The sequence below is a fragment of the Excalfactoria chinensis genome, chromosome 1 (genome assembly GCF_039878825.1).
Source record: "Excalfactoria chinensis isolate bCotChi1 chromosome 1, bCotChi1.hap2, whole genome shotgun sequence".
Classification (NCBI taxonomy): domain Eukaryota; kingdom Metazoa; phylum Chordata; class Aves; order Galliformes; family Phasianidae; genus Excalfactoria; species Excalfactoria chinensis.
This window is the reverse complement of record NC_092825.1, coordinates 84,400,466-84,426,193: the sequence shown is the minus strand read 5'-3', so window position 1 is coordinate 84,426,193 and position 25,728 is coordinate 84,400,466. Positions and strand designations below refer to the sequence as shown.

General features: G+C 40.1%; 3 protein-coding genes across 5 annotated transcripts in view; 2 read left to right on the top strand and 1 right to left on the bottom strand.

Moving 5' to 3' along the window:
* ZNF654 (zinc finger protein 654) overlaps positions 1 to 2,446 on the bottom strand; it is a 35,688-nt gene extending 33,242 nt beyond the window's left edge. Inside the window, exon 1 of one of the 3 annotated variants that reach the window (XM_072361566.1) lies at positions 2,261 to 2,446. In XM_072361566.1, coding sequence (XP_072217667.1) covers positions 2,261 to 2,392 — 132 coding nt within the window. In that variant the 5' untranslated portion in view covers positions 2,393 to 2,446. The remainder of the gene's footprint in view (positions 1 to 2,260) is intronic. The other 2 variants (XM_072361567.1, XM_072361568.1) reach the window with 2 other exon arrangements.
* A 410-nt stretch (positions 2,447 to 2,856) lies between these two features.
* CGGBP1 (CGG triplet repeat binding protein 1) lies at positions 2,857 to 9,356 on the top strand. The gene is made up of 2 exons (XM_072353341.1): positions 2,857 to 3,035; positions 5,051 to 9,356. The coding sequence occupies exon 2, from the start codon at positions 5,080 to 5,082 to the stop codon at positions 5,581 to 5,583; it is 504 nt and encodes a 167-aa protein (XP_072209442.1). The 5' UTR covers positions 2,857 to 3,035; positions 5,051 to 5,079; the 3' UTR covers positions 5,584 to 9,356.
* Positions 5,729 to 24,959, top strand: LOC140252841 (uncharacterized). Its single transcript, XM_072338036.1, is given in 8 exon segments — positions 5,729 to 5,778; positions 13,524 to 13,732; positions 19,823 to 20,133; positions 21,866 to 21,980; positions 22,481 to 22,728; positions 23,118 to 23,184; positions 23,463 to 23,509; positions 24,633 to 24,959. Coding segments are annotated over 8 exon segments (1,374 nt in total).
* The last annotated feature ends 769 nt before the right edge of the window (positions 24,960 to 25,728 follow it).

Sequence of the window (25,728 nt, the reverse complement as noted above, 5' to 3'; positions counted from 1 at the left end):
TACTGAAGAATGTGGAAGCACACACACTTCGGACAGCGAAGTAATTAGACACAATCTAACATATCCCTGTATTATTTATTCTGAAGGACAAATGGATGTTTCATTCAGATAATTCAGAAGTATGGTATTATTGTTGCCCAACTCTCTCTAAAACTGCTGTTCATCTTTTGACACACACAAAAAAAGAGGAACACAGTAGGGAAACAAGGACATTCAGAAATGCAAAAAAACCATGAAGAGAAGCAAAGCTATGTTATCAGTGTGAGATGGAATGAGGTGGAGGGGCTTGATCTGTATAATAGCCAGAAAATCTGGCTTCAGAAGCTCTAGATGGAAAAGTACAAAGCAACATGTTCTGACAAAAGTAGAGCCAGAGAGAAAAAACCACACTAATAGAGGCATACGTGAAAAAACATATGACACAGCTGACAAAGAGACATGGTATTTAAATGAGAAATTATCTTTTATAATAGATGTTCCAAGAAAGACCTAAACTTTATGTGTACACTGATACTTTCTGGGAAAAAAAAAGAAATGGAAATATTCTTCATCACTTAACTGACAAGGCTGCAGGCCTATGAGCCTCTGTGTGTACAGGTATGGATGCACCGGGACAACTTCACCACCATCAGCCTAGCTGTAAACAAGCTACTGTAGAGCACTCAGCTTCATTTGGTGTCACACCACAAAAGGTCACTGGTTCTTTCTACCAGTACCTAAACCAACTACACCTCATGTCTGTATAATTAACTCAGTAGAAGATTTCTTTATTAAAAATAAGCTTGAACAAAATGTAGAAGTCTGTATTTTGAGCGAGCACACAACTGCTGATCACCAGGCCAAACTTAAACCAGGAAAGTGCCTAGAGACAAAATGTTACTATATTATCTCACTTTCAACAGGGCTACTTAAACTATGCATCATGGAAAAATATTAAAGAAAAGAAACAGAATCATTTATACACTGAAAACATTGGCTGTCCATGTGGAGAGTTCATAAACTAAAAGCAAAGTGAAGTAGGGGAGAAGGCTTGGCAACTTTGTTATACAAAAGAAACTCCAGGAGAAGTCAAGGTCAAACGATTTAGATACTGTACCACTGATAACTGTGATACAATCATTTCACAGGGAAACTCCTTACCTGGTCTTGTCCTGTTCTGTTCCCTACTCATCCCTAGCTTTGTATGCGGTATAGGATTGGTGTTAGTGTGAAGGACTGCCCCAACTTCACTTGCTTCATCAGTTATCACTTATCAGTTCAACAGATACTAAGTGTAGCCGAAACATTTTAAAGTAAAACTTTCAGCCCCGACAGAAAATTTGAGCGGGATTCAATCCAATACAGCTCTCTCTTCTTCCAGCTGTGGTTTATTCCATACTTTCAAGGCTGTTCATGTCTCTCAACTGCCTTCAGAGATCTTTACACAGATGTACTAAGTTCATAAATGTTACCAAACGGAAGCAAATACAAAAGCTACTAGATAAACCCAAGCAGAAACTTACGGGCTCACCGAGCAGTGCTTTTTGAGCTAATTTCAAGCACATACCGTAATAAATGACATGCAAAACAAGTGTCAGGAAGCACTAAGAAACAAAGACCAAACTAAAAGGAGAGAACTCTTGTTGAAATGGAGTACTGTGTAAACGGAGCAAGACAAGCAGAGTGGAGAGGTAAGAAACCAACAAGTTCATAAAATGAAGTGATACTGGGGGAAAAAAAAAAGAAAGAAAGAAAAAGAAGCCTAGGCTGCGTGTCTGGGAAATGCAAGTGCTGTGGTTGGGATATACCGACAACAACACACGCTTCAATCAACACCCGCTGGGCAGGGAAAGCAACCTGTTGGCGCTCGTTACTTTAGCAAAGCGGACATAGGTAGCAAAGAGCACAGAATTAATCACAGAATTCATCACAGAATTAATTCCTGCCTGTGGCCCTGCGTGAAGATACGCTACTTTCGGACAAATTATAATAACAATAATAAATAAATAAATAAAAAGTACACGGCTCTAATTCGGCCATCCTTAAGGGCACGGCCCCGCCGTGTCCCCCTCCCCCCACCACCAACCGGCGTCGTTCCTCCCGCCGCACGTGGCCCGACCCCGCTGCCCTCCCGGGATACACCCCTGCACCCCTCCAGCTCTCGGCCCCAGCCCAGCTTCGGCGGCCGTGAGGGGGTCGCCGGGGGCTCGAACCCCACCCGTCCCACCGCCGCCCGCGGGGGGGAGGGGCGAGGAGCGGCGTGGGGCGGGGCGGCGCTCACCTGGCAGAAGCGGCGGCAGTAATACTGGCTGTGGAGCAGGGCCGGCAGGCCGACGGGAGGGCCCGGCGCCGCCAGGGCCTCCAGCTCCTCACTGAGCCGCTCCGACTCCTGGTCGCTCTCGTCTTCCGCCATGCTGCTCCGGCCGCCCTGCGCGTACCGAGCGCCCCCCTACCCCCGCCCCTCCGCGCCGGAAGGGGCCGCCCCCGCCCCGCAGCCTCACGTCCGGCCACGCCCCCCCGCCGCTCGCCTATTGGGTCGGCCGCCGTGCCGCCCGACGGCCAGAGCGGAGACGGCTCCCCGCTGACCCCTGACCTCTGGCTCCTCCCTTCCGCCCGGCCCCGCTGGAGCGCCTCGTGATTGGAGCAAAAGTCTCCTGGTTACTTTATGGAGCCCTTTTCATTGGCCGCTCTATCCGCTCATCACACGCGCCTCCGCAGCTACTGGCCGAAGCGTCCATCCACTAAACGCGGAGGTTGCCTTCGCAAGCTCCGATTGGTCTCGATACGCCTCAATCACGGCATTTACGCCCGCCCCCAACTTGCGATTGGGCTAGCGCGCCGTCCGTCTCCGCGCGGCCGGGTAGGGAGCGGCCAATCAGTACCGGCTTTCCTCCCGTCTGCCGCTCTGGGGCGGCGGTCGCTAAGCTGGTTGCTAGGTCCCGCCTACCGCGGCCGCCAGGGTGGGTTAGCTGTGTCTGGCTGCGGCGCGGCGGCGGCGGCGGGGAGCGTACGGTGCAGGCCGCGCGGAGCAGGGGGAGACCGCGCGGCCCCAGCGGGTAACGAAGCTTGGCAGGGGGCGGTACCTCCGGGTCTGCGCTCCGGGCCGGGCGGGGCGGCGGGACCACACCTGTCTGCGCCTGATCGGACTGAGGGAGGACCGAGCGGCCTCCGGGAGGCGGGCGGCCCCGGGCCGACAGGGCGTGAGAGCGCTGGGTTAGGCGGGAGGCAGGGCCTGGCTCGCTGTCACCGCGCGGTGCCCTCCCCAGTCGAGGGGCGGAGGGCTCACGCGTGCTCGTGTCGCGTGTTCGGGCTGCAGGGACGAATTGGGCACGGGGACAGTGCCCCGGGAAACAGACGCGTCGGTCTCTGACCTTACGGGCTGCTTCGCTTGGCTAGAAGACGGCTACACCTATGCGACCGCTGCGAAGCTTCCTCCTCCTTACCTTAACGTGCGCCTCGGAGTCGCCCGCGGATCCTGCGCACGTGGAGTGGTTCCGTCTCGGCGTGAGCTGTTAGCGCAGCTCGCTTATCAGCGCTCCCGCAGCCTCCGAGAGCCGTGCTTCATCCCTGCGCTCGGCAAGCCGGCGTTAGTCTGCACGATCCCTGCCAGAGCTTTGAGACGGGACAAAAAACATCCCGTGTTTTCAGCAATTGTCCAGCTTCACAGAATTACTGCCTTCAAGCCCGATTAGAAGAGCGCTTAGTTCTGTGTATGGTTCATTTCGACATTCCCAAGTCCTGTGCAACAAGTTGATGTTGGGATAAGACTTGTTGCAAGTTTGGTCTCAGGAGGCTTTCAGTTGCTTGTGGGGGATAGAACCCATAAGGTAACAAACAGGAAAAAGTGCCATTGATCCCAACAGGAAAATACCTCACTCCGTAGGGTTGTGCGATATCATTCAAGCCTGTAGATCTGGAAAGCGGCAGATGATAGTTCAAAAAATGGACTGAGAAAGTATCCAATAACAAGATTTTCATCTCCCACATTCAAAAAGGATGTCGGGTCCTCATGTGGCCATGTGGTTTTTGAAGACTGAATTCTGTTTGATTACTCTATTTCCAGAGTGAGTTAAAGGCATTCTGGGTGGCACAAGCTCTATTCAATCCTTCAAGTTGGACAGGCTTGCCTTACAGCTAGTTGGGAAATCCGTGGCTTTTAAAGGCAGATTTTTTTTTTTAAATGTTACAACACCAAACAGATGTAACTTAAGTAAATATAGTGACACATCTACAGTTACACAGATCACTCCTTTTGTGTAGTAGTCAGCAGAGGTAATGCAATATTCCTACAAGTCATCCATCTCCATAAGTAAATATCCAGGCAACCTGTTAGATTTTCTCAAAACATTTGTGAATTATCGTTTTGCTCATAAACTAGCAAACAAAAAAACACCCCAAAACCCTCAACCTGGACACAAGGAAGTTTTTCAGTCTTTTATATGGAAAATGAAACAGAGCCTGATTGATTTTATTATGCTTGACTAGATTATTGCTTGCTTTGATAAAGGCCCAGTCTAATAGCTGAGGTTTGGGGCAGGGATAAAAGTGAAAGATGTTACAAGTGAGTAATGAGTGCCAGCAAAGCTCAGGTCACTTTTTTTAAGCCTATATAAATTGACAGTGATGGCCTTCTTGCCTGAGGTTTTTTCTAACACAGGTAATGAAAACTTTCAGGAAATAAACAGCAAAATACTGACTTAACTAATGTAGCTAATAAATTAGCAACTATTTTTAAAGTATTAAGAAGGCAAACTTCATCTTCAAGATTAAACTGTATTTGTGGGGTGAAAAAAAACAACTTTGTATGACTTTAAGTGATGAACAGGTTGAAGAATTCAGTTGGGTTTTGCAGCTGTAGAAACTAAAAAGTAGTTTACTGTGACCCATGAGGAGCTTCATTCTTCAAAGGAAGACTTCAAGATGCAGAACCATTCAGTGATAGTTTTGTGCACGTATCTGACATGTAATTGGCTTTTAGATGGCACTTAGCCCCGTGCTGAATACCGAATAGTCAACACTGAAGATGGTTTGACTGAAATCATTTGCATGTCTTAACAGCATTTTTCTTCAGCTTTCAGGTAAAGCTCCCTGAAGGCCACAATGGAACGGTTTGGAGTGAAGTCCACTCCGTCACGTAACCGCTCGAAGACTGCCTTGTATGTAACTCCTCAGGATCGGGTAACTGAGTTTGGCAGCGAGCTGCATGAAGACGGCGGAAAACTCTTTTGCACTTCCTGCAACGTGGTTCTGAATCACGTCCGCAAATCGGCAATCAATGACCACCTCAAGTCAAAAACACATACAAAGCGGAAGGCGGAGTTTGAAGAACAGAACGTCAGGAAGAAGCAGAGGACTCTGACTGCCTCCCTTCAGTGCAACAGCACTGCTCAGACAGAGAAAACCAGCGTCATCCAGGACTTTGTGAAAATGTGCCTGGAAGCTAATATTCCGCTTGAGAAGGCTGATCATCCTTCTGTGCGAGCCTTCCTGTCTCGCTATGTCAAGAACGGAAGTTCGATACCTAAGTCAGAGCAGCTAAGGAAAGCATACCTGCCCGATGGGTATGACAATGAGAACCAACTCATCAATACTGAAGATCGCTGAGAAGAAAACTGTTGTAATCATCGTTGTGAAGTTTTATTGATGGTGTGGTTTATTTTTATATTCATGCATATATACAGTGTTACATATTGGTTTTACAAGCTATTTTGTATTGTAGAAATGACAATCTATTTGTGAACTAAGCGGTATGCCGGAGACTGTCGCTAACCCTGCGGTTGACTCGAGAGCTGCTTTGATGTAGGACTCACACTGAGTGCAGGGAACACGCCTGGCGTACGTCCTGTCTGTGTTCAGTCCAGCTGTAACTGACGCTAAGAAAAAGGCACTTGGGTGGAGAACCTCCCTTACCTTTGTGCATCTGAATACACAAAGAAGATGATGCAGTAGGAATTGTTCATCGTGTCAGTGGATTGCTTTGTCCAGAATCTTGTCCGTGAGCGACCAAGAAGTACTGCACGTTAAAAATGGAAGAGGCTGTAGAATGGTTAGTTTAACATGAGTGATCTGTTGGGGAGGATGATTGCAATTTCCTAATCAAGTTGGCTTATTTTTTGAAAGAGAAAACATTTTTCTTCTAGAGTACTCTAATACTATTTGATGCAACTGTGGATGCACTCGTTACCTAGCTTAAATAGGTGGCCTTTTCTACCAACCTTTGAACTCCACTATTCTTATAAAGCCAAAAGTTCTGAAGATTTGCTATGCCTGGTTTTTTTAATCTTCATATCCTTTTCTTGGTTTAAAATGTTCCCTCCAGTTTCAGTGCCAAACTTTGAAAGCTAAGTGGACGAACTAATAACTACGTGTGGCTTACAGCACAGCTGCTAGCAAATGAATCTTACACTGGACCAAGATCATAGTAGTAGGGGGAATTAATGCCTATTTCTTACAACAAGATAAAAGATGTTGAATTTAAACTGGAGGTGGAGGAGGAACAAAATAGTGGAGTTGAGCAAGCTTTTCACAGCGTGCAGGGGAAGAGGCTTTTCAATCTCTCCCTGCAGGTCCTTTACTTCTCGCCTCAGCCTTGAGGTAAAATGATTAAAATACTTTTCAAAATGGTTCTTGCAAAGGCTATTCAATATTTGTAAGAACAGCTAGGAAAGCCTGAATACTTCAAAGCTGTAATGGAATTACACTGCTGGTGTGTTTCTTATTTTGTGCCAAGATGCCATCTCTTGAACTGACAAAAAGTTAAATGTAAGTTAAAGAAGTTCAGTAATGTTGCTCTCTCCCAAATCTCGTAAACTGTTACTAAGCTAATCCAAATTATTATGCCAAATAGTCAACTTGATGCAAGTGCTTGCTCTATCATGTTTTTCATGGAATGGTGGAGCATTGTAAAAAGAGCTTGATTTTCTTCAGATGTTCTGAATTTAAGGAGGTATCAAGCATTTCCTAAGTTGCATAGAAATGCTCCACTCAATGGATATAGTGATGCAAGCATGCTTTAATTCCCTCGGGTGGAGCCAGTTTTCTGTTCATCTTCCTTTCCCTGTAAAGTTTGACAATATCACGTTATTTCTTCTATTCAGGATATTTACAGCAATACTACGTATTTGCTAAAAGAGACTGAGTAGCCTACTTATTTTGTTTCTGTGGCTAACTTCTAGAGAAGAGTCTCTCTTGCTGGATTAAAAGAGATTTACATACTTAGTAACAACTGCTTTTTTGTGCAATTCCTGCAGACATGCAGTTAATGTTACAACAGTGTCTTCTAGCCTTCTGCTATGGGAAGTACTTGAATAAATGGACAAAAGCGAAAAGCAGAAGGCATGTGCCAGTACATGGGTACTCAGTACACTGCTGCACTACTGGTCCCTGTTGAAGCTAGTGGGGCTTCATGCAGGTGTAGCAGTCCTGTCAGTGATATTAGTTTCTGGTGTAGGACTTCAGACAAATAACATAATAATGGTTTGGTTTGGTTTTCCTCTAATCCTATATATCAAAATTTGCCTTCCCAAATATTCGCTATTGCAAGAGCTTGGGTTTTGCTTAAGCTCATAAACTGCCTTGGGCTAGAACTGTTTTATAAATCTTCTAAAGCCAAGTAAAAGGTACACTGCCAAGAGCCTTTTCTATCCTGACCATAACAGAACCTGGGGTTTTTGTTTGTTTGCTTGTCATGGTTCTTCGGAGTGTTTTTTTGTTTGTTTGTTTTACAGCTGCTGTCTCATTGCAGTGAAATGGAAAAGCAAAACATATGGTAATATTAAGTATAAACTTGCACAGCAAAATAGAGAAAACCTTGAAACTGAAAGTTAGAGATACTTACAGCTGTTGTTTAAGAGCAGTCACTCATTCATTAAGGCAAAGCACCCAGCTTATCAAAAGTTTGCTTTCTACTTAAGAAGCAGTCTAAATTTAGGCTCTTTGTGCAGAATTAATACAATTCTGTAACTATCTTTTGTATCTTAAGTATCCAGTATCATTTTGTTTTTAATGCAGAATTACCGTAGAGGGTATGAGCCTGGTGAGGATCCCTTTCAGTGTAATCATACTGTAACCCGTAACCGACCTGCAACAAAAAGTTGACCATCAGGGTTTTGATTGGAACTGACTGAATTCCAATGCACAGCAATTTGTAAGACAGTGATGTCTTAATAATAGGATTCTTATAATTTAGAAAAAAAAAAAAGTTTTTTTGAAACTTTAAGAAATCAAAAATCAACATTGCAACAGAAGGTAAAACAATGGAAAAATAAAAACACTTCCAGGTACCTAAAAAGAAGAAGAAGTTTGTATTTGCGGACATAGCCCAGATCACAAACAAGACATTTACAGTTGTTTTCTTTTAAAGTAAAAATGGTTCCACTAAGTCTTGGAATCGAGTCCTGCAAGCAGTCAAGTTTGTACCATAATTGTGCTGTTGTGGCCATAGTTGGACAAAAAATAACCCTGTTTTAATTGCTATTGATTTTAAGGAAGATTTACAGCAGTGGTTTCCTGGTATTTCTAAAAACTAAGTAATAACAAATTCCTGGAATAGGGGCTGTGGTTGCGTTGTTTAGCAGCCTCTGTGGGGTTTTGCATTTTTTTTTTTTTTTTATCTTTTTTTCCTCCTGCAGGAACACTGCATTTTGTTTAGCAATACATTTGAAATTACATGTCATTTAAAAAAAGAATGTACTTTGACCGTGTACGTACATTAGCTTAGCCAGTTCACAGCTAAGATGACTCTGAAACGCATTTCTTAGAACACTTTCAAAGAGTAAAATACTGGACAAAAGGAGTATTCTCTGTTCTGCGAATTACACATATATACACCACATGAGTTTCGGCTTGCGTGTTCTTGAAAAACATGAGTTATAGTATTTTTTAAGCATTTTCAAGCCTTTAATTTGGCTGGTCCTTATGGGGAATGAAACACAGGATATAATGAAAGGGAAAGTGGTTTTTCAACTGAGAAAGAAACTTGGTTTTGCAAAGTATGGGATATTCTCATGATAGAAGGACTATTTTTAGTTAGAGCCCCTATTATCAATTATGTTGAACTGAACGATGCCGTGCTCCCCATTAAGCTTTGCAGCATCATGAGGGTTTTGGGGAGGGGGAAAAGAAAAAAGCTGGAAGTTTGGTAAGGGTTATCTCTATTTGTATTTACATATGAAGAGAGGCAAGACTCACCACTGTTGTGTTCACATTGTACTCACTGCTAACTTCTTGTGTAATTTGAGTGCTTGTTGTCTTTGTACAATTTTAAGATTGTATCTAACTTTCAAAATAAATTTCTTTTCTAAACAAAGATTCTCATTGTAAATAATGGTGCTAGACTTCAGTTGTTTTATAGCTAAGGATGTTTTTGCTTCTGGTGAATGGTCACAGAACTGGTTTCAATGAGCTGACAGAATGATGTTCAGATGTTAGAGTAAGGCTGAATCTATTGGGGTTCAGTTTCGTGCAGTGCACAGGACTTCCTGTTAGAACAGTAAGACCACAGTAAGTGATTCAAGTTTTTACATTAAAATACGATTGGAAGAGAAATACTTTACATTGTAAAGTTTTCAGTTGGTAATGGAAAGAAAAAAAAGGATTTATTTATTTATTTATTTATTTATTTTGAAGTAGAATTAAGTGTATATCAACTGCTTTCAGTCCAAATTTCTACTGTTAATTAGGCATGGCATTTGTGAATGATACAGGCTGGAGAGCAGAGACTAGAGGATAAACAGTCTGTGGAAGTTCTGCTTAGGTCAAGTAAGGAAGATTTTCTGTGCATCCTTCAATTTTCCTCTAATAATAATCTTCTAAGTGCTAGAAGTCTACTTCTTTCATATTCAAAAGCAGATCGTACATCTCAGAAGTAAAACGCACAGGCTGAGATGGGATACAGAGAGCTACAGCAACTATCACTCGGACTTGACCAATTCCAAATGTCGTATATTGAGTGTAAAATAGAAAAAGTAGAAAATAATTCCTGAATATCTATTTCAGTCTTCTCTCCCTTTGAGGTAAGCTGTGAAGCCTCTCTGTTCTATGGCTAACTTGAAGCTTCAGAAAACAAAAATTTGAAGATCCAGTCTTGTAAAATAGCATTCGTTCGGTTAGAAACGCTTCTGAGGCTGTTAAGATTTTCTTATACATTAGTTTGTCTCAAGTGTTTTTCAATCTGTCCTTTATGGTACAAAACAGCTCCCATATACGGTATTAGATTTCACTACAGTAAATGAGACCTCCTTACTTTAATTCTTCTGTAATTAGCCTTAAATTGCTTTTTCCCTCCCCTTGTTTCTGAAGCCAACCATGATCACAAAAGTAATCAAATAACTAGAATAGCCATGCTTATAATTTGCTAAGTGTTTATACACAGTAAAACAGCGAGCAGACTGTTAAAAGTGAACCTACCCTTCATTGTATTTAGAGGTCCTTGCTCATTCTGCACTTCAGATGCAAGATAGATGTTTGTGGATTTATCAAGACTCAGCTCATCTGATTAAACTGAAATTGCTCAGGAAAGGCAGGGAGATGCAGAGAACTTCACTATGATAAAGGAAAGAGCCTGCACAGAGAAGAAGTAATTGACCCTTCCTTTAGCAGTGAGTTATGGTGACACAAGATGAGAATAGGCTGCAGGGACCACCCCATGGTCCATGGGACAGCACACTGCAAGCTGTGTGATCACAAGTGACAGGCAAGTCTCTGGAGGAGACATGTTTGCTGAGAGACTGGATTGTTTGATAAATTCAAGTCAATAGCATTACACGTAGTGTTAGGAAGGTAATTTTCAGCAGACTTGAGCCCACTTGGCATTAGAAAGAAGCTGGGACAGAGAAGAAGGAGCTTTACATAGATACTTTCCTCATTTAAGTCCATTAAAGTTAACGTTAGTCATATATGATGATCTGAGAATCATCAAGGTTGGAAAAGATCACTAACATCACCTAGCCCATCACTACCATGCCCACTAACCAATGTCCTTCAGTGCCACATCGACCCTTGTACACCTCCAGAGGCAGTAATTCCACCACCTCCCTGGGCAGCTTGTTGCGCAGCCTCACCCTTCTTTCAAAGAAGAAAATTTTCCTGATATCCAACCTGAACATCCCCCAGACCAACACAAGGCCATTCTCTCTTATCCTATTGCTGCCCCCCAGGAGAAGAGGCCAGCCCCCCAAACCTCATCACAACCTTCTTTCAGGATGCTGTAGAGAGCGGTAAGGTCTCCTTCAGCCTCCTCTTCTCTAGGGGCTGCCCAAACTTTACTCCAATACTTTTGGAACCACATCCTTAAAATAGTTCCAGACACACCAAATTATGTTAGTTGTTGCTTTTGTACTGCACTGAACTCTTAGTTCTTTAAAGAATTGGTACCTGCAAGAATTCAGCTGAGGCATGATTTGCACACAGCAAAGAAGCTACTACACTGCATATAGTAAAAGTCAGTGCCATCTAATGACATCTCTTTTTTGCCATCTTCAAATGCTCTCAAGTCTAAACTAAAAGCATAAGGACTTTAATAGATGCATAATTGTCAAATTAGGACTGTGCCTTTCTGTTTTGGTAAATAGTTATTTTACGTTTAAATATATTGATAGTGTATTCGTGTTTACTTTTAGTCTTTTAATTAAGTTCTAGTTATTTTACATTTACTTAGTGAAGTGTTTTATATACAGCAAAATCCTTAAAACATTTTTAAAGCAGAACGCCTAAAACCATCTCATCACCAAGGTTGGAAAAGACCTGGAGATGATTTAGTCCAACCATCCACCTACCACCAGTATTTCCCACTATCCTGTGTCCCTTAGTACCGTATCTATATGCTCCTCAAACATCTTCAGGGACAGTGACTCTACCATCTCCCTGGGCAGCCCATTCCAGTGCCTGACCACTCTCTCAGAGAAGTAGTATTTCCTGATGTCCAACAGTGTAAACAATGTAAAGAAGGATCTGATGCACCAGTTATCTAAAGCAGGATTGAAATCCCCCCACAAAAAAAAAAAAAGTTTACAAGAGTCAAAGGACGTTAGAAATGCCTTAGAGCTTTGTAATAAGATGATGATATTGACCACAGTAACAAAATCCCTCCCCATTCCTCAAGGTTATTCCTCATGCTCATCAAATCAGGAGGAACAAATGTGAAATTTAAACTCTATTTACCTATTTTTGAGAGATCATTTCCTCTCTCGTTGTTTTGCTCTCTGAATAAAATTTCAGTTTCATAATGAGGATACAAAGATGATGTATCAACTACTACTATGACATTCCTGGCATAAACTTTGGGCAACTCAACATTAACACGAGCAGAAATTACACTGCCCAGAACACATCCCCTTAAACATTAGTTTTACTGCCTATGCTGGCTCTGGACTCAGCCACTAGGTGTCTTCACTACTCAGAATTATAACGTGCAGTCCCAGTGTTTTGCCTTGAGTGGAAGTTTGTTGTGTGGGTGGATAGTTACACTCCAGTAGTTTTTCTCTTAACTGTTTTTCCAGTTATGCTGGTTTGCACTATTTGTAAGGCTATATCCTTACAAACATCTATATGATACTCCCAATCATATGGACTGTGCTCCTCTAACAGATAATTTTTTGAAAGCTATTCCATTATTTTCTCCAAAATATCACCCAGATTTTGTTAAAGCATAACACACCCTGCTACTCTGCTCCTGTGAAACCCCACCTGGAGTATTGCATCCAGTTCTGGGACCCCCAGCACAAAAAAAGACTGTTGAAGTGGGCCCAGAGGAGGGCCACGAGGATGATCAGAGGGCTGGAGCACCTCCTCTATGAGGACAGAGCTGGGGCTCTGTAGCCTGGAGAAAAGAAGGTTCGGAGGCCTTATAGCAGCCTTCCAGTACCTGAAGGGGCCCATAGGAAAGCTGGGGAATTTCTTAACTGCAATATTTTCTTTCCTGATTACTACCTGTAGCTGTTGTATTTGCATTATAAGCAGAAATGCTAGCTGCTCTACACAAAATTCCTGTTTATCTCTAGTTTGCTTCTAGTTTTATGAGGAACCTCTCCATTTGTTAGAATTTTTGAGGAGCAGATCCAAATCCAAACCTAGATTGCTTGTCTCTATGTCACAAGAAGGCTAAGACTTGGAAATTGCGCAGACTATTGTAAATTAATGAAAATTGAGACAGATCTTTCTGATACCTAACAGCTTGCAAACAGCCCATTTGTTTGGCTTCCTAATTTTGATCTTCTATGTAACTAAGGTTGAATTATAGTAATACCTAAGAACTAAACAATTTTAAAATACTGTCTTGCATTCTTTTCTTGTTATACTGCTGCTTGTAAAATCAAAATCTCAAATGCAGAAGAATCTTACCAAAAACAACGTGCAGCTCTGACGCATAGTAAGCAAAGCCAGGGAATTGTGAAAAAGGTTTTACCCTGAATTGCAGAGCAGTTTTTACATGTCGTGAAACAATCAAACAGTTCACATTTCAGCTACACTAATGCTACGGCATAACCTACCAGATTTTTGCATGTTATTTTGCTTCCCTGCCCCTTTTCTCAGCATTTTGTTAACAGAAGAACTAGAAAAGGAAGTCAGTTCAGATACGTACCCTGGGTGAACCTAACAGGATGCAGGAGGCCATCTGAGCTGCACTTTTCAAACCCACAGGAACTCCTCCTCTACCATGTCCTGAGAACAAAGCCTCCTCCAGTCATGTTGATAAGATGGATCTTGTTGTACAGCCTTCTAGTAAGGCTGGCTCAGAGCAACAATACATATTCTGGTAAGTTGTGGTTTAATTATTTATTGTATATATGGTTGAACATTGAAAGGGGAAAAAAACAGAAACCAATTCCTAGTGTACCTTGTAGATTACTTACGTCTTATTTTATCGTCATACCTGAGACTCCTAAAGTAATTGAAGAGGATGATTCTGGTGACAATTGAGAAATATTATGTATCTAGTCTAGTACCTAAGGACCAGATACATCTTTCTTTGTGGGCTCTGCCCCTAAGTGGGATGACAGTACTCAAAGCCTCTGCTTGAAATCTAGGATTTCTACCAGCTCCGACCTGGTTTGCAGTCAGATTGTCCTTACTGCATAAATAAATGCATCTTTCATCATTTAGCTTATATCAGTATTAATTTTCATCCTGTTTTCAGCTTAGACCCCCCATAGATTTTAAACAGAGAAGCCCTCCTAGTTCAAAGTGATGTGAGCACACTACGCTGCTCTCAATTCACCCCTATTACTAATTTTACTGCAGACATTATTTTGTTTCTAGATCTCCCATGCTGTTCTCATCCAAGAGACATAAATATTAGTACTGAAAGGAAGGTAGACTTATGTTATGGGTAATAGCTATGGGAGTGAATGTTCTCACCTGCTCTTAGTATATTTCAGGTATTTCAAGCAACACATTTATCCAAATAACACTTGCTACAAGGCATTGCTAAAATAACAAGTTCAGTATGGGCTATGTGAAGCTTAGCTGACGTGAATGACCAATTCTGTAGATCTATCGCATCAGATAGTGTTTTTACGAACAAAAAGCATCAAAAATAATTACAGAAAAGGTTAAGTGATCATTCAGAGTATCTGAGAAGGAAAACTCAAATACTTGGCTTAGAATACATGAATCACGAGGTCAATTAGATGCAGCTGTTTGGAATGTGACCTGAGCTCAGCCAGGCTACTAAATCGCTTTAGTCATTTGAAAATCAAATGTAAACACGCTTTTGAAGGTGATATATTCAGCAATAACCTTCTTCATATTCAGCAAAAGTCTTCTTATCTCATAAAAGATAACTACTACTTCTGCTCACTTCATTACGACTGCATGAGCTATCAGGTCCTCACAGACACCTTCCTCCATTGTTCATCTCATTAATACATGAGTAAACCCCAAGACTCATCCGCCAGGTTCCTAGATAATGTCTTCAAAACTGAATACTAATTTTATTGCACTTCTTACTGTACAAATCCCGTTTACATAGAATCTATTTCACCAGATTTTATTCTTCAATCTACAGCAAAATTACCTCTGATCTCCGAGAGCAATACTGTTTCCTTCTACAGTCTTACATTACTATAAGTACCAGAATCATGTTTATGAAAGCATTACAGACAGAAAAGTCTTAGAAAACCAGTCTCTACAGAATTTTGATGTTTTTTTTTAAATGTATTTACATTTTAGACAAGTTTTCCAAGCCTGTTCAACTTCTTTTTTTTTTTTTCTTTGCCAATCTATCTAAGCTTTCCTAAACTCCTAAGATAAACAGTTGATGCTGACAGATTTTGTACACCAAGTTAATTACAAACAAATCTTTGCTAAATTAGAGAAGAGGTAAACACAAGTTTTTTGATAAGTTTACATATGGACCTTCCCTTCCCTACAGCCCCAATAATTTCAGCTCAGTCAAACCCTGCCTCCTATGAAACAAGACAACATTGGCTATTCCCATCCAGTTGCGCTGACAGTGATTGTTGAAATCTGGAATATATGAAGTTGATGCAGTATTTAATACTGATGAAAATAAAACCTAGCAAGGCTTCCACCAACCTGAGAAGCCCAGACAGCCTCTACACACTTGCGCACTGGTCCTACAAGCATCACCTTCGCCATTAGCCCTCCGTGCAGCACAGCTGGCACATTCTAATACTCAGCTATACTGAAATTTGCCATCTTCAAGTTTCAGTCATCAAAACACAAAGGCACGATCTCTCTCTGCTCCTACAGCACATTACAACTTTCATCAAGGAACTGTATTGAATAAGTAAAGAAAAATGCAGTCCTGGCAGCTGCCTCAGCATACAGGTCAGCTTCACAAACGTTATCACTGCTAAGAAAAAGAAACATCCACAAAATTGAGAAGCTCTTTACTGTTTGCAAAGAGAATATAAAAAGTACAGGACTGTATTTAGAACATGGGAAAAAATATGCGAGAAGGGCCAAACCTAAGTTTTGATTAGTTATGTGACAAATTGATTCATTTTAAATATAACACAATTTTTTTGTTGTTGATAAATCCTACATATGACATACTATTTCATCTCTTGGTCCTCTTTAAAAGGTCAAATAAAAAAAACAAGCTTTTAATTAATAACTCTTAATTTACTGGAATTCTTTCAAGTTCTTAGATGAGGTGTGAATGACACCTTTTAGAAATAAGAGATTAGAAAGTTCAATTTTAGCTGTTATTTTCCTCTGATGAGTTGAGTCAGATAAATAGAAAGGTGTCTCCATTATCCATGTTCTCTTTGCTCAATAAATAACACCACAACTGCTATGCCATTCCCTTGAGCATAGGGATAAAAAGTGTTTTTGATAGAAGATATTGATAGAAGATATTGTCACGAGTCTTTCATATAAGTTTTTTCGTATAAGTTTAGAGTTCACTTTCACTTGAAAACCTTATCCTGGCAGTTGACTACACAGAAAGCTTTCCTTACCTGTAAAATTAGTTCTGGGTGCAGATGAGCTTGGCTTGCCACAGCCTATCCAGGAACACAGTCCAGTGATCTAAAAGAGAATTTGCTTTTATTTAATCTGAATCTTTCTAAGTTCTGTAAGTTTGAAAATGATCTATAGTGCTTTCACATTACAGATTCTCCTACCCTCTTGAAAACTTCCCATTCAAATATTCACCACAGACACTCATATACAAACACTGAAAACTTCAGACATGATGTTGGTTTCAGCTCATAACAGCATTCCAGAAAGAACAACTCAATTTATTTTGGAAATCACATACAGTCTTTCGTGGGAAGATAACTACCCTGAGATTCACTTCTCATATGCCATAGCAAGATAGAGAAAAATCACCTTGTCAGGGGAGAAGTATTCAGAGACACGTTTACTCTCATTTACTAAGGTTTATTGAGCGTTTCTTTCTAATAGCAACCAATAAATAGAAAAGGTTACCTGTTAATTAAATGTTGATTCCCTCTACACTCCCACTGCCTGTTAAAGATATCTCTTACTGTCTAAGAAATGTTTTTATATTGTTATTTAAATCCCAGATCTCCACTGAGACCTATTCCTTTTCAGTGGTCCTTAGAGCTATAACTAAGAAAGATATTTTAGATCTTGCATTAAATATCTTATTCTGTATAGACAGCCCTAAGAATTTTGGCTTTAGACATATTATTTTTCCATTGCTTTTTAAAACTACTTGAAGGGTTTTGTTGTTATTGTTGTCTTTAAAAACTACATATGGGATGACTTGTGAGAGAGGAAGCTAATGAGAGAATGCATTATGAATTCCCACACTTAAGTTGTTGAAGGTGGTGGATTACAAAAAAAAAGTCTTGCAATCCCAATTTTTATTGAGTTTCAAAACAATTTCAGCTAAGAATTTTCTAAAGTCTGAACAAATATCCTTTAAAAAAAAAAAAATCAATGTTTTTTTTTTTCTAGAAGGTCCTCAAATTTATGACTTTCTTATAATATATGTAAAGTACTAGGTTTGTTTCTAGCAAAAGATTACAAACAAAACCAAATAGTTCAACTATCAATCATTAACATGTCACAGAAGTGCAAAAGAAACCCAAACAACTGAAGTTATTCTTTATACTCTAATCATTGCTTTGTAACTGAAAGGAAAACAACAGAAGACTTAAAAGCAATCTTAAGCTCAATCATCTTATGCTTCTAAAAGGAGCCCTTTGTAGGGCAGCCTACCAACTCTTCTATGCACCAAAAAGCAACTAGTAGCTTGGTTAACAAGTTCAAAGTATTCCTCTTTGACAAAAAGAAAAAAAACTAAATAATTCAACAAAGTAATAGCATTTACCTCATATCTGCAGGCTGCTTCTAAGGGATTCACAAACATTAACTATGACAATGATATCAGTTTACAATAAGCTAAGCTTCTTCTCCCAAGAATACAGTTACAGTACTCAGTCTGCTCTCTTTCTACTCCTATATCCACTTTGGTTTTTGTCCCTCTAAAGAGAAGGGAGGGCGAGGCTTTATTTGCTAGGGTTAATCAGCAGCAGGTAGCCAAATGCTTTCACCTGTAGCACCAATTGAAAGTGAAGACTAAAAAATCTTTTACACAGGTGACTGTGAAAGAAAGACAGAAAATTGGATTTGGGCTCAGTAGTGGCTGGGAATTTTCTTCTAGAAATATAGTTTTTACAAACCTGATTATGTTGTAATTACAGCAGTATTATGAATGCTCACCATCAGATGGTGAAGGAACACAATTTTGGCACGTGTTGGCATAGGTGTTTGGGAAAAAAAGAGGAAATGCTAATCAAGCTAACCCAGCTGAGGAACTGACTAGCACATGTCATTTGAACTCTCTTGCAAACATACTGTATCAGCAAGAGTGGTATGAAGTAAGTTCAATTGCAGTGGAAGATTTTTTTAAAGTCAAATTGTTATTAAGGAAATCTTTTGACAGCAGCGGAATTAGCTCCTTACCACCTAACTGGTGGCAGTGCAACAAACCATAAGGAGGGAAATTTCTTGTGATATCAATGCAAGAACATGCATAAGTGATTCTAGTCCCCAGTTAAAGCCAGAAGGCAACCTCAGCCTTTCTGCACAGACAGTAGAACCCTGTTCTCTCTGAGAGGGAATGTTACTCTAGGTTACAATGACCAGTGCAAGGCAATCTTTTCTTTTTTCTTGAACTATCACCTGTCTTTCTACAAAACACCTAATTTATCAGGATCATACAGAAGTCAAAACCCGTCCTTTAGTGCCTATATAATTTCTGCCAGCTTTCTAATGTCCGTAAATCTAATAGATATTTTCTTTTTCTTCAACTGAGTCATTACTCAAAAAAAAATATTCAAAACCAGACTCAGAACAATTCAATATTTAACCTCCAGTGGCATATCTTTTCATTTTTACTTTGTTCTGGTCTAATTATTTAGAATTTTGCAACTACTGTATGTTCAACTATAGCATGTTATCAAAACGTATCTAGGTAACAACTGTCAAAGGCAGACTCAAAAATACCACAGAAGTCAAGATATACCACAGATAGATAGATAGACAGATAAGGCTGCTTGACTCTTCACGATGTCTGTTACTTGGTCATTGAGGGAAATCAGACAAATTTGCTGTCATTTGTTGCTGATGAATTATTCGGACTGTTACGTTCTCTTTATCATCCTGAGGCTGAGAGGCAGTTTGGTGAATTGTTTCTTCTATATCCATCAACTGGACAGACATACTTAGGATTTCTTTCTCTGGACTTGCAAGCAATCATACTTCATTACATAAGTACTGTACTGTAAGAGAGGATAGGGGAGTAGGAAGCTCTTGAGTGTCACATACTTTTTATTACTTAGCCAAAGATACAGGAAACAATAATCTTTATTAAAAGGTCAGGACATTCAATGATAAGACCCAAAGTAAAAGTGATATATTAGAGCTTGAACACTGAGTTTAGCAGAACTTTACAAATCTGAAAAGTTTGTATATAAGTTTGTATATTATATATATATAATATATATATATAAGGGTATATATATATATAACGTAATTATTTTCATTATTCCAATTATGACAAATCACTATCAAACAAAAACCTTTACTTCTGTAAATTATTAATGATTGTGAAGTAAACAATAATCTGAAATAAATCTAAAAAAACAGAAAATGTCTGTGAGAAAGATGACATAGGAAAATCTTCTATGCATATTTTATGCATTTTCTCTCTAAACTAAAATTCCAGATTTGACTGAGATATAAACTGATATTCATACCAGAGGGAGAAAGTCAATTTTAACAAAACTTCTAAAAATGAAGGAAGCTGTAGTCTTGATTTATCTGCTATCAGTATCCATCTAGAGATAAGACCTGAAAGCAGACAAAGAAAGCCTAGCAAAAAATGAGAAAGAAAAGAAACTGTGATTAGGGCTTTATGAATATATAATCAATCCCCACACATCAAGATTTTTCTCGTGTTTTTCTTCTCTACTTGGATTTGCTACCGGTGATAGTCTAGTTGAAACTAAAGTTCAAAGAAACTCTGAGAATACAATTTGTATTGTTAACTACTTGGTTATACACTGTCTATTTCATTACTGTGAGGAAAGACCAGTCACACAGTTGTTCAAGACAGAGGTGGAATAAATGCTGTTGAATGACAGCAAAGCATAATCAGAATCCAACATTTTCACTCTGGAGCTTTTCCTCATTACCATAATGACAGTGGAACCAGTTGAACTCTAAAAGTTGGGGTTCATTAAAGTGCATGGACAATGGGTTGAGGGAGGTGGTCCTCCCCATCTGCTTTGCCCTGATGGGGCCACATCTGGAGTACTCCATCCAGTTCTGGGCTCTTCATTCTAGAAAGACAGGGATCTTCTTGAGAGAGTCCAGTGGAAGGCCATAAAGAATATTATGGGCCTGCAGCATCTCCGTTATGATGAAAGGCTGAGAGACTATTCAGCCTGGAGAACACTGAGAAGGATCTCATCACTGTTGACAGATATCTAAAGGGCAGGAGTCAAGTGGATGTGGCCAGTCTCTTTCAGCAGTGCCCAGTGACAGGACAAAGGCAATAGGCACAAACTGGAACACAGGAAGTTCCATGCGCACATGAGGAAGAACTTCATTACTGTTAGGGTGATGGAGCACTGGCACAGGGTGGCCATAGATGTTATGGAGTCTCCTCTGGAGATATTCAATACCAACCTGGACATTTTCCTGTGTGACCTGCTGTAGGAAACCGCTTTAACAGAAGAGGTTGGAATCGATCTCCAGAGGTCCTTCTCAACTCCTAAACTCTGTGATTTTGTGATGGTTATTGTTTAAAAAGAGTTCCGTTGAGTCTCAAAAAGAGCCCTATTAAACAAGTGGATTCCATATGCAGGAAAACTCATTCACGGTGGATGGCAGCTTCTCCCAGCATGTTTTTCTGGTAGTACAGTGACAGTCCAAAATCAGCTGTGTGGGTAATTACCACCTTCATACTTCTGTCCTGTCTCTTGCTACTGGGGAAAGAGAAAAATAGAAAAATAAAAGGAGAATCTGGAATAGAAACGCAAAGCACCACTTTAGTGAATTATTCAATAATTTAAAATTATCAGCTGGAACGAAGAAAGACTATGAGAGGACAGCCTTGTTATATGCTATATAACTAGATAGAATGCCAATAGGCATGCATTCATAGTTGATGAGGCAGCACAACAGTAAAGAGAACAAAGCAATTTAAGCCTCTTGTTGAGAATGATCTTGCAATAAGGACTCATACAATGGCCTTAGCTTGGAAGGGATCTTAATGATGATCTAGTTTCAGCCCCCTGTGAGTTGCCACCTGCTAGAGCAGAGAAAGTATAATTTTGTACCCAAGAAGTTCAAGAACTGATCACTGAGCTTTAAACACCCTCAAGGAGTAAAGGACAAGTGATACTTTCGTACTAACTTAGTCAGTTGTGAAGTCTAGGTTATGGTGAACCACATCTGCCCTCCTCAGTATTGCTCAGCTGCTAGAAAGCAGTCTGCACACCTCTGATGTCCAATTAAGACTGTGTAGTTATAAAACCATTCTGTTGCCACTTCTTCTCCTGATAAGTTAATGGACTTGTAACCAGTGTTACTTTTTGCCACAGGAAAACCTGCAGCAGAAATAAACACCAGAGTTCATGGCTATAATCTGCTATCGGGCATAGTATTTTTCCAGATTCCACAACACAGATTTCATTTGAAGTGAGAAGAGTATATTCACAAATATCATACCACGAATAAATGGTGAAATATATCTCAGTGTATGTGCTCTATTAATGTACTTATATGAGTATCACAGAGGTCTGAAACAAAGAACCATTCTGTCAGCAATGGAAGACCAACGCTTCATTCCCCACTCCCACAAATCACTGCAGCTTTTGTTTGTTGTATTTTGTTCCCTCTTCCATCACCAGGTTGAAGTTGAGGTTTGTTGATGCTTCAGTTTGTGGAGCAGAGAACACAACTGCAGCGCAAAATGTCAGGTTGCAGTTTCATTTCCCCATCTTATTTTTCTCTTTCAGAAAAGTCTGCAAACATCACCACACCTCCATCTAAAAGTAAGTTCTGATTTCTTATCTCCTCTTTAAGAGAAACGAAGCAACCTGTACTACTGAGTTTCCGTCTTAAAATTAGACCCCTAAAATTATCATCTTCTTAATGATGCCATGTGCATAAGCTATAGCAACATTCATTTCTAGTACAAATCAATCAGAAAGATTTTTAGTTGTTTTTGTCTACTGTGAAAATACTACAGAAAAAGAAGAGGAAGAAAGACCTTAATTTTAGAACGCACTGGAAGTTTAGATCTATGCTTTAATTCTGACCCTTCATTTCTGTCAGCCTTGTGCTATGTAACATTCCTCAGCAACACTTTTCCATACAGTTTTCATTCCAGTACCTTCATACTTGCTAATAGGTCCCTGAAGATGGTTATCTCATGACACGCTGTACCAAAATAAGAATGTTTTAATTACATGAAAAAGCCAGTTGCATCAGAAAGAACAAATGCTAAAATCTCCAGTCAAATATTACTCTACGCTAATGCATGTTAATTCAGTTTTAGATACCTCTACTAAGTCAAAAGAACATGGAAAAAACAAGACGTTGCACGTTCTTTATGCTTCAGTACCTGTGGGTCTATGTTGTCCATTCATCTTCATATGCGTGTTTTGGAGTCTAAGGAGATACTATGGTGAGCAGCTTTATAATATTCTTTTACTGTGTATCCGATTCCATAGTTTAAAGTTTCATTCAAGGCTTAATGAAAATCCACTAGTAGTTATTCCAATTAACTGTCCTTGTCAAGTGTGCTGGTTAAAATAATGAATCTTCAAAAAGTTTGATTTATTCCATGTTTTGTTGCCTTCCAGAGAGACAACTGTGAAAGTAAAGAACAAATAAAAAATACAAATTTTATAATAGTTGGAATTTTTTTCTCCCATTTTTTTGTTTGTTTGTTTTAAACAATCAAGTTACAAATGAGTAGGACTGTCCGCCATGTAAAATGCTGTCAAATTCTACTCAGTAGCATTTTATATTCCCACTTTTTCCTCTGAGCTATGAAATAGTAACAGTATTAATCTTTCCTGTTTTACAGGAATTCTTACACAGCTGCCATGCTCTAAGTCAAGAGGGGATCCTGGAGTCCCTCACATCTTATTAAGTGAAGCGATCAGTTATTTGTTTTCTCATAGGATGGCTTAAGGATTTATGCATACCTTTTCTTGCCGTTTCGCTGCATAGATCGACAACTAGCCACAAGTACAGCAGGAATTTATCTGCTCCTATTCAGAGAAGCTCTGGGGAACACAAAAACACATTCTATAAGAACATCATTTTATGCTGATTATCTTTTGTCAGTAAATTCCCAAATCCAGTTTGGAGACAGATTTTTATTTTTTGAGAGACACTCTATAAGGCAAGGGCTGTTTTGGTAACCTATACACCACTGTGAGCAAAAAGGCTGCTGACACTTCTTAATGCTTCTCAATGCTGATTGATTGATTGAAACATTGGGGTGTTTTTTTTCTTCTTCCTAGGAAAGCATAAGAGAACTCCATCAACACCACAGAGACAAGAGAGCCGGGTATGCTTAAATTCTGCTGCCACTGAAACCTGATAATGTCCAGTATAAACACGTACCAAAAATAAATTCTTGCATAGTGTAAAACGTGGAATAGGTTTGGAGACAGATTTGGTTGTGGTGTCTGGAAAGAACGGCTTCCCTGGCATGAGATATCATCTTGTCTGAGCTGAAAGAACTCAGTGTTTTTGTCACGAAGGTACTTTAAGCATCTAAACTCCTTTTAAAATGCATTAATTTGTAAAACCATTCCAGTAGGAGTTTAGGCACCTAAAGCACCTCTGTTGACCTGTTCTGACTGCACAAGACAAAAAGTCACCCACAGGGTCAGTAAAGTGATTGAGAAGAAGAGCTTTGCTATGTGGCTAGCATGAATTCACACAACTCTTGCAATTGGCTCCAATGAAATTAGATGAGCAGAAGGCAGAATGCAAAAGATTTGACAGGAGCTGGCAGCTGTCACTTGCAAGAAAGGCTGTGGTAGGGATTAAAGGGCACCAAATGGACTGCAGTGCGCTCGAAAGACAAGATGGGGGAAAGAAAACTGAAAGCAGTGTATTCTAAGTGGCTGGAAAAAAAATGGATGCCAAAAGAGGATTTCTTTAGAGAGAGATGGAGAGATGGATCTATTGAGGAACTGGCAGATATGGGAGAAGAAGAGATATTTATTTGGAGAATAATTTAAAATAAATAAATAAATAAAAGAAAAAAGGTAGTAGGTCAGAGATGTGGAAATAGGAGAATAAGGGCAATCAGAAAGATGCTTTGGGGTTTGGAGGTGAAAATGAGGATTAAAAAGCCTCAGAAAGAAGAGCCTGGATGAGCAGCATAGAATATCTCTTGTGAGGATAAATCAGTTTTGTCTTAAGTTGAAATCATGCAAGGAAAGATATGACTGAGTTTTGGAAGGGAAGTGGAGGAAGTCAAGAGACACAAATATGATTTCTAGCTTATTTCAAAGATCAAAAGAAAATCCAGTGATCAGGTGAGTCCAATGCACCCGTCTTCAAAAACAGTTTTAAAAGGATACAGCAAGACCAACAGAATCCTACCCACTTCTTATCTAGCAAGAGCGCAGGCAATAGTCAGACATGCACAGAGCTGTACCCTGTTCTGTCTTTTGCAGGTCAGAAGTCCATCAGCTATTCCATCCCATGTCCCTGGGACAACTCCAGACACAGATGAAAGCTCCTCACTTTACTGCTGCATGTCTAGCCCACCTCAGCTCTTGCCTGTCAACAGGATTTATGACAGTGTTCCTCACTGTAATGCTCAGGAGGCAGCATTTAACTCACCTTCTAACGATCCTTCCACCCCAGCTTCACTTGAAAGCCAAGATGTCCTGATATATGCCTCACTAAACCATTCTGCTTCTACAAATAAATACCAGAAAAGGAAACTCTCTATAGAAAATGAATGTATAGAATATGCCTCTATTAGGGTAAATAAATAAATATGGCATACTTCACCAAACAGCCATTTTGCGTGCAGTCTCGGGTTTATTTTCCATCCAGAATACCTTTTCTTTCTCTCCCAGGAGAACTTTCCTTTTGTTTAGAAGAACCCGTGGATGCTTCCCCACTACAGACAGGAATGCAAAACACAGCCTGTGTCATGCAGATGGCTGGGTAATTGCACTGGGTATTTGTCGCTTTAATGTAGAAATAAAAGGAAACACAGCCAGCTTTCCTGTTCTTTTGCTCAGGATTCTGCTTCCAGTCTGACCTTTTGTTGTGGTTTGAACAGAGGCAAAGGGGAAGAGAAGGGAGGGCATTCTCAGGTCATAAACATGCAACAGGAATCCACGAGGAAGATGACACTGAGTCAACTTAATTCCTCTAAAGTAAATACTAAAAATGCGCGTGGGAGGAGTTTTCTCTGAGGTTCTAAGAACACCCTTACAAGGATTCTGTTTCTCATTCCAGTTTACCTGCTTGCAAAGTTCCTTGAACATCACGAATGCATAATCCTCTTATTAACTAAAATCATGTAAATACTTTCACTCCTTTGCTTCTTGTGGAGAACAGGCAAGAAAATGGAAAAGACTGTTTTCCTTATACTAAGAAGTCACACAAATAATGTGTGAAAATACCTCCAGTGTTCTCTTTTGTCCTCCTGGTGCAATAACTGGTTAGCTAAGTTAATGCATATTGCTTTTGTCCATAATGAGTCCATGGAAATAACAAATACTGGGAAGCGACTGATCACAGTCAAAATAAAAA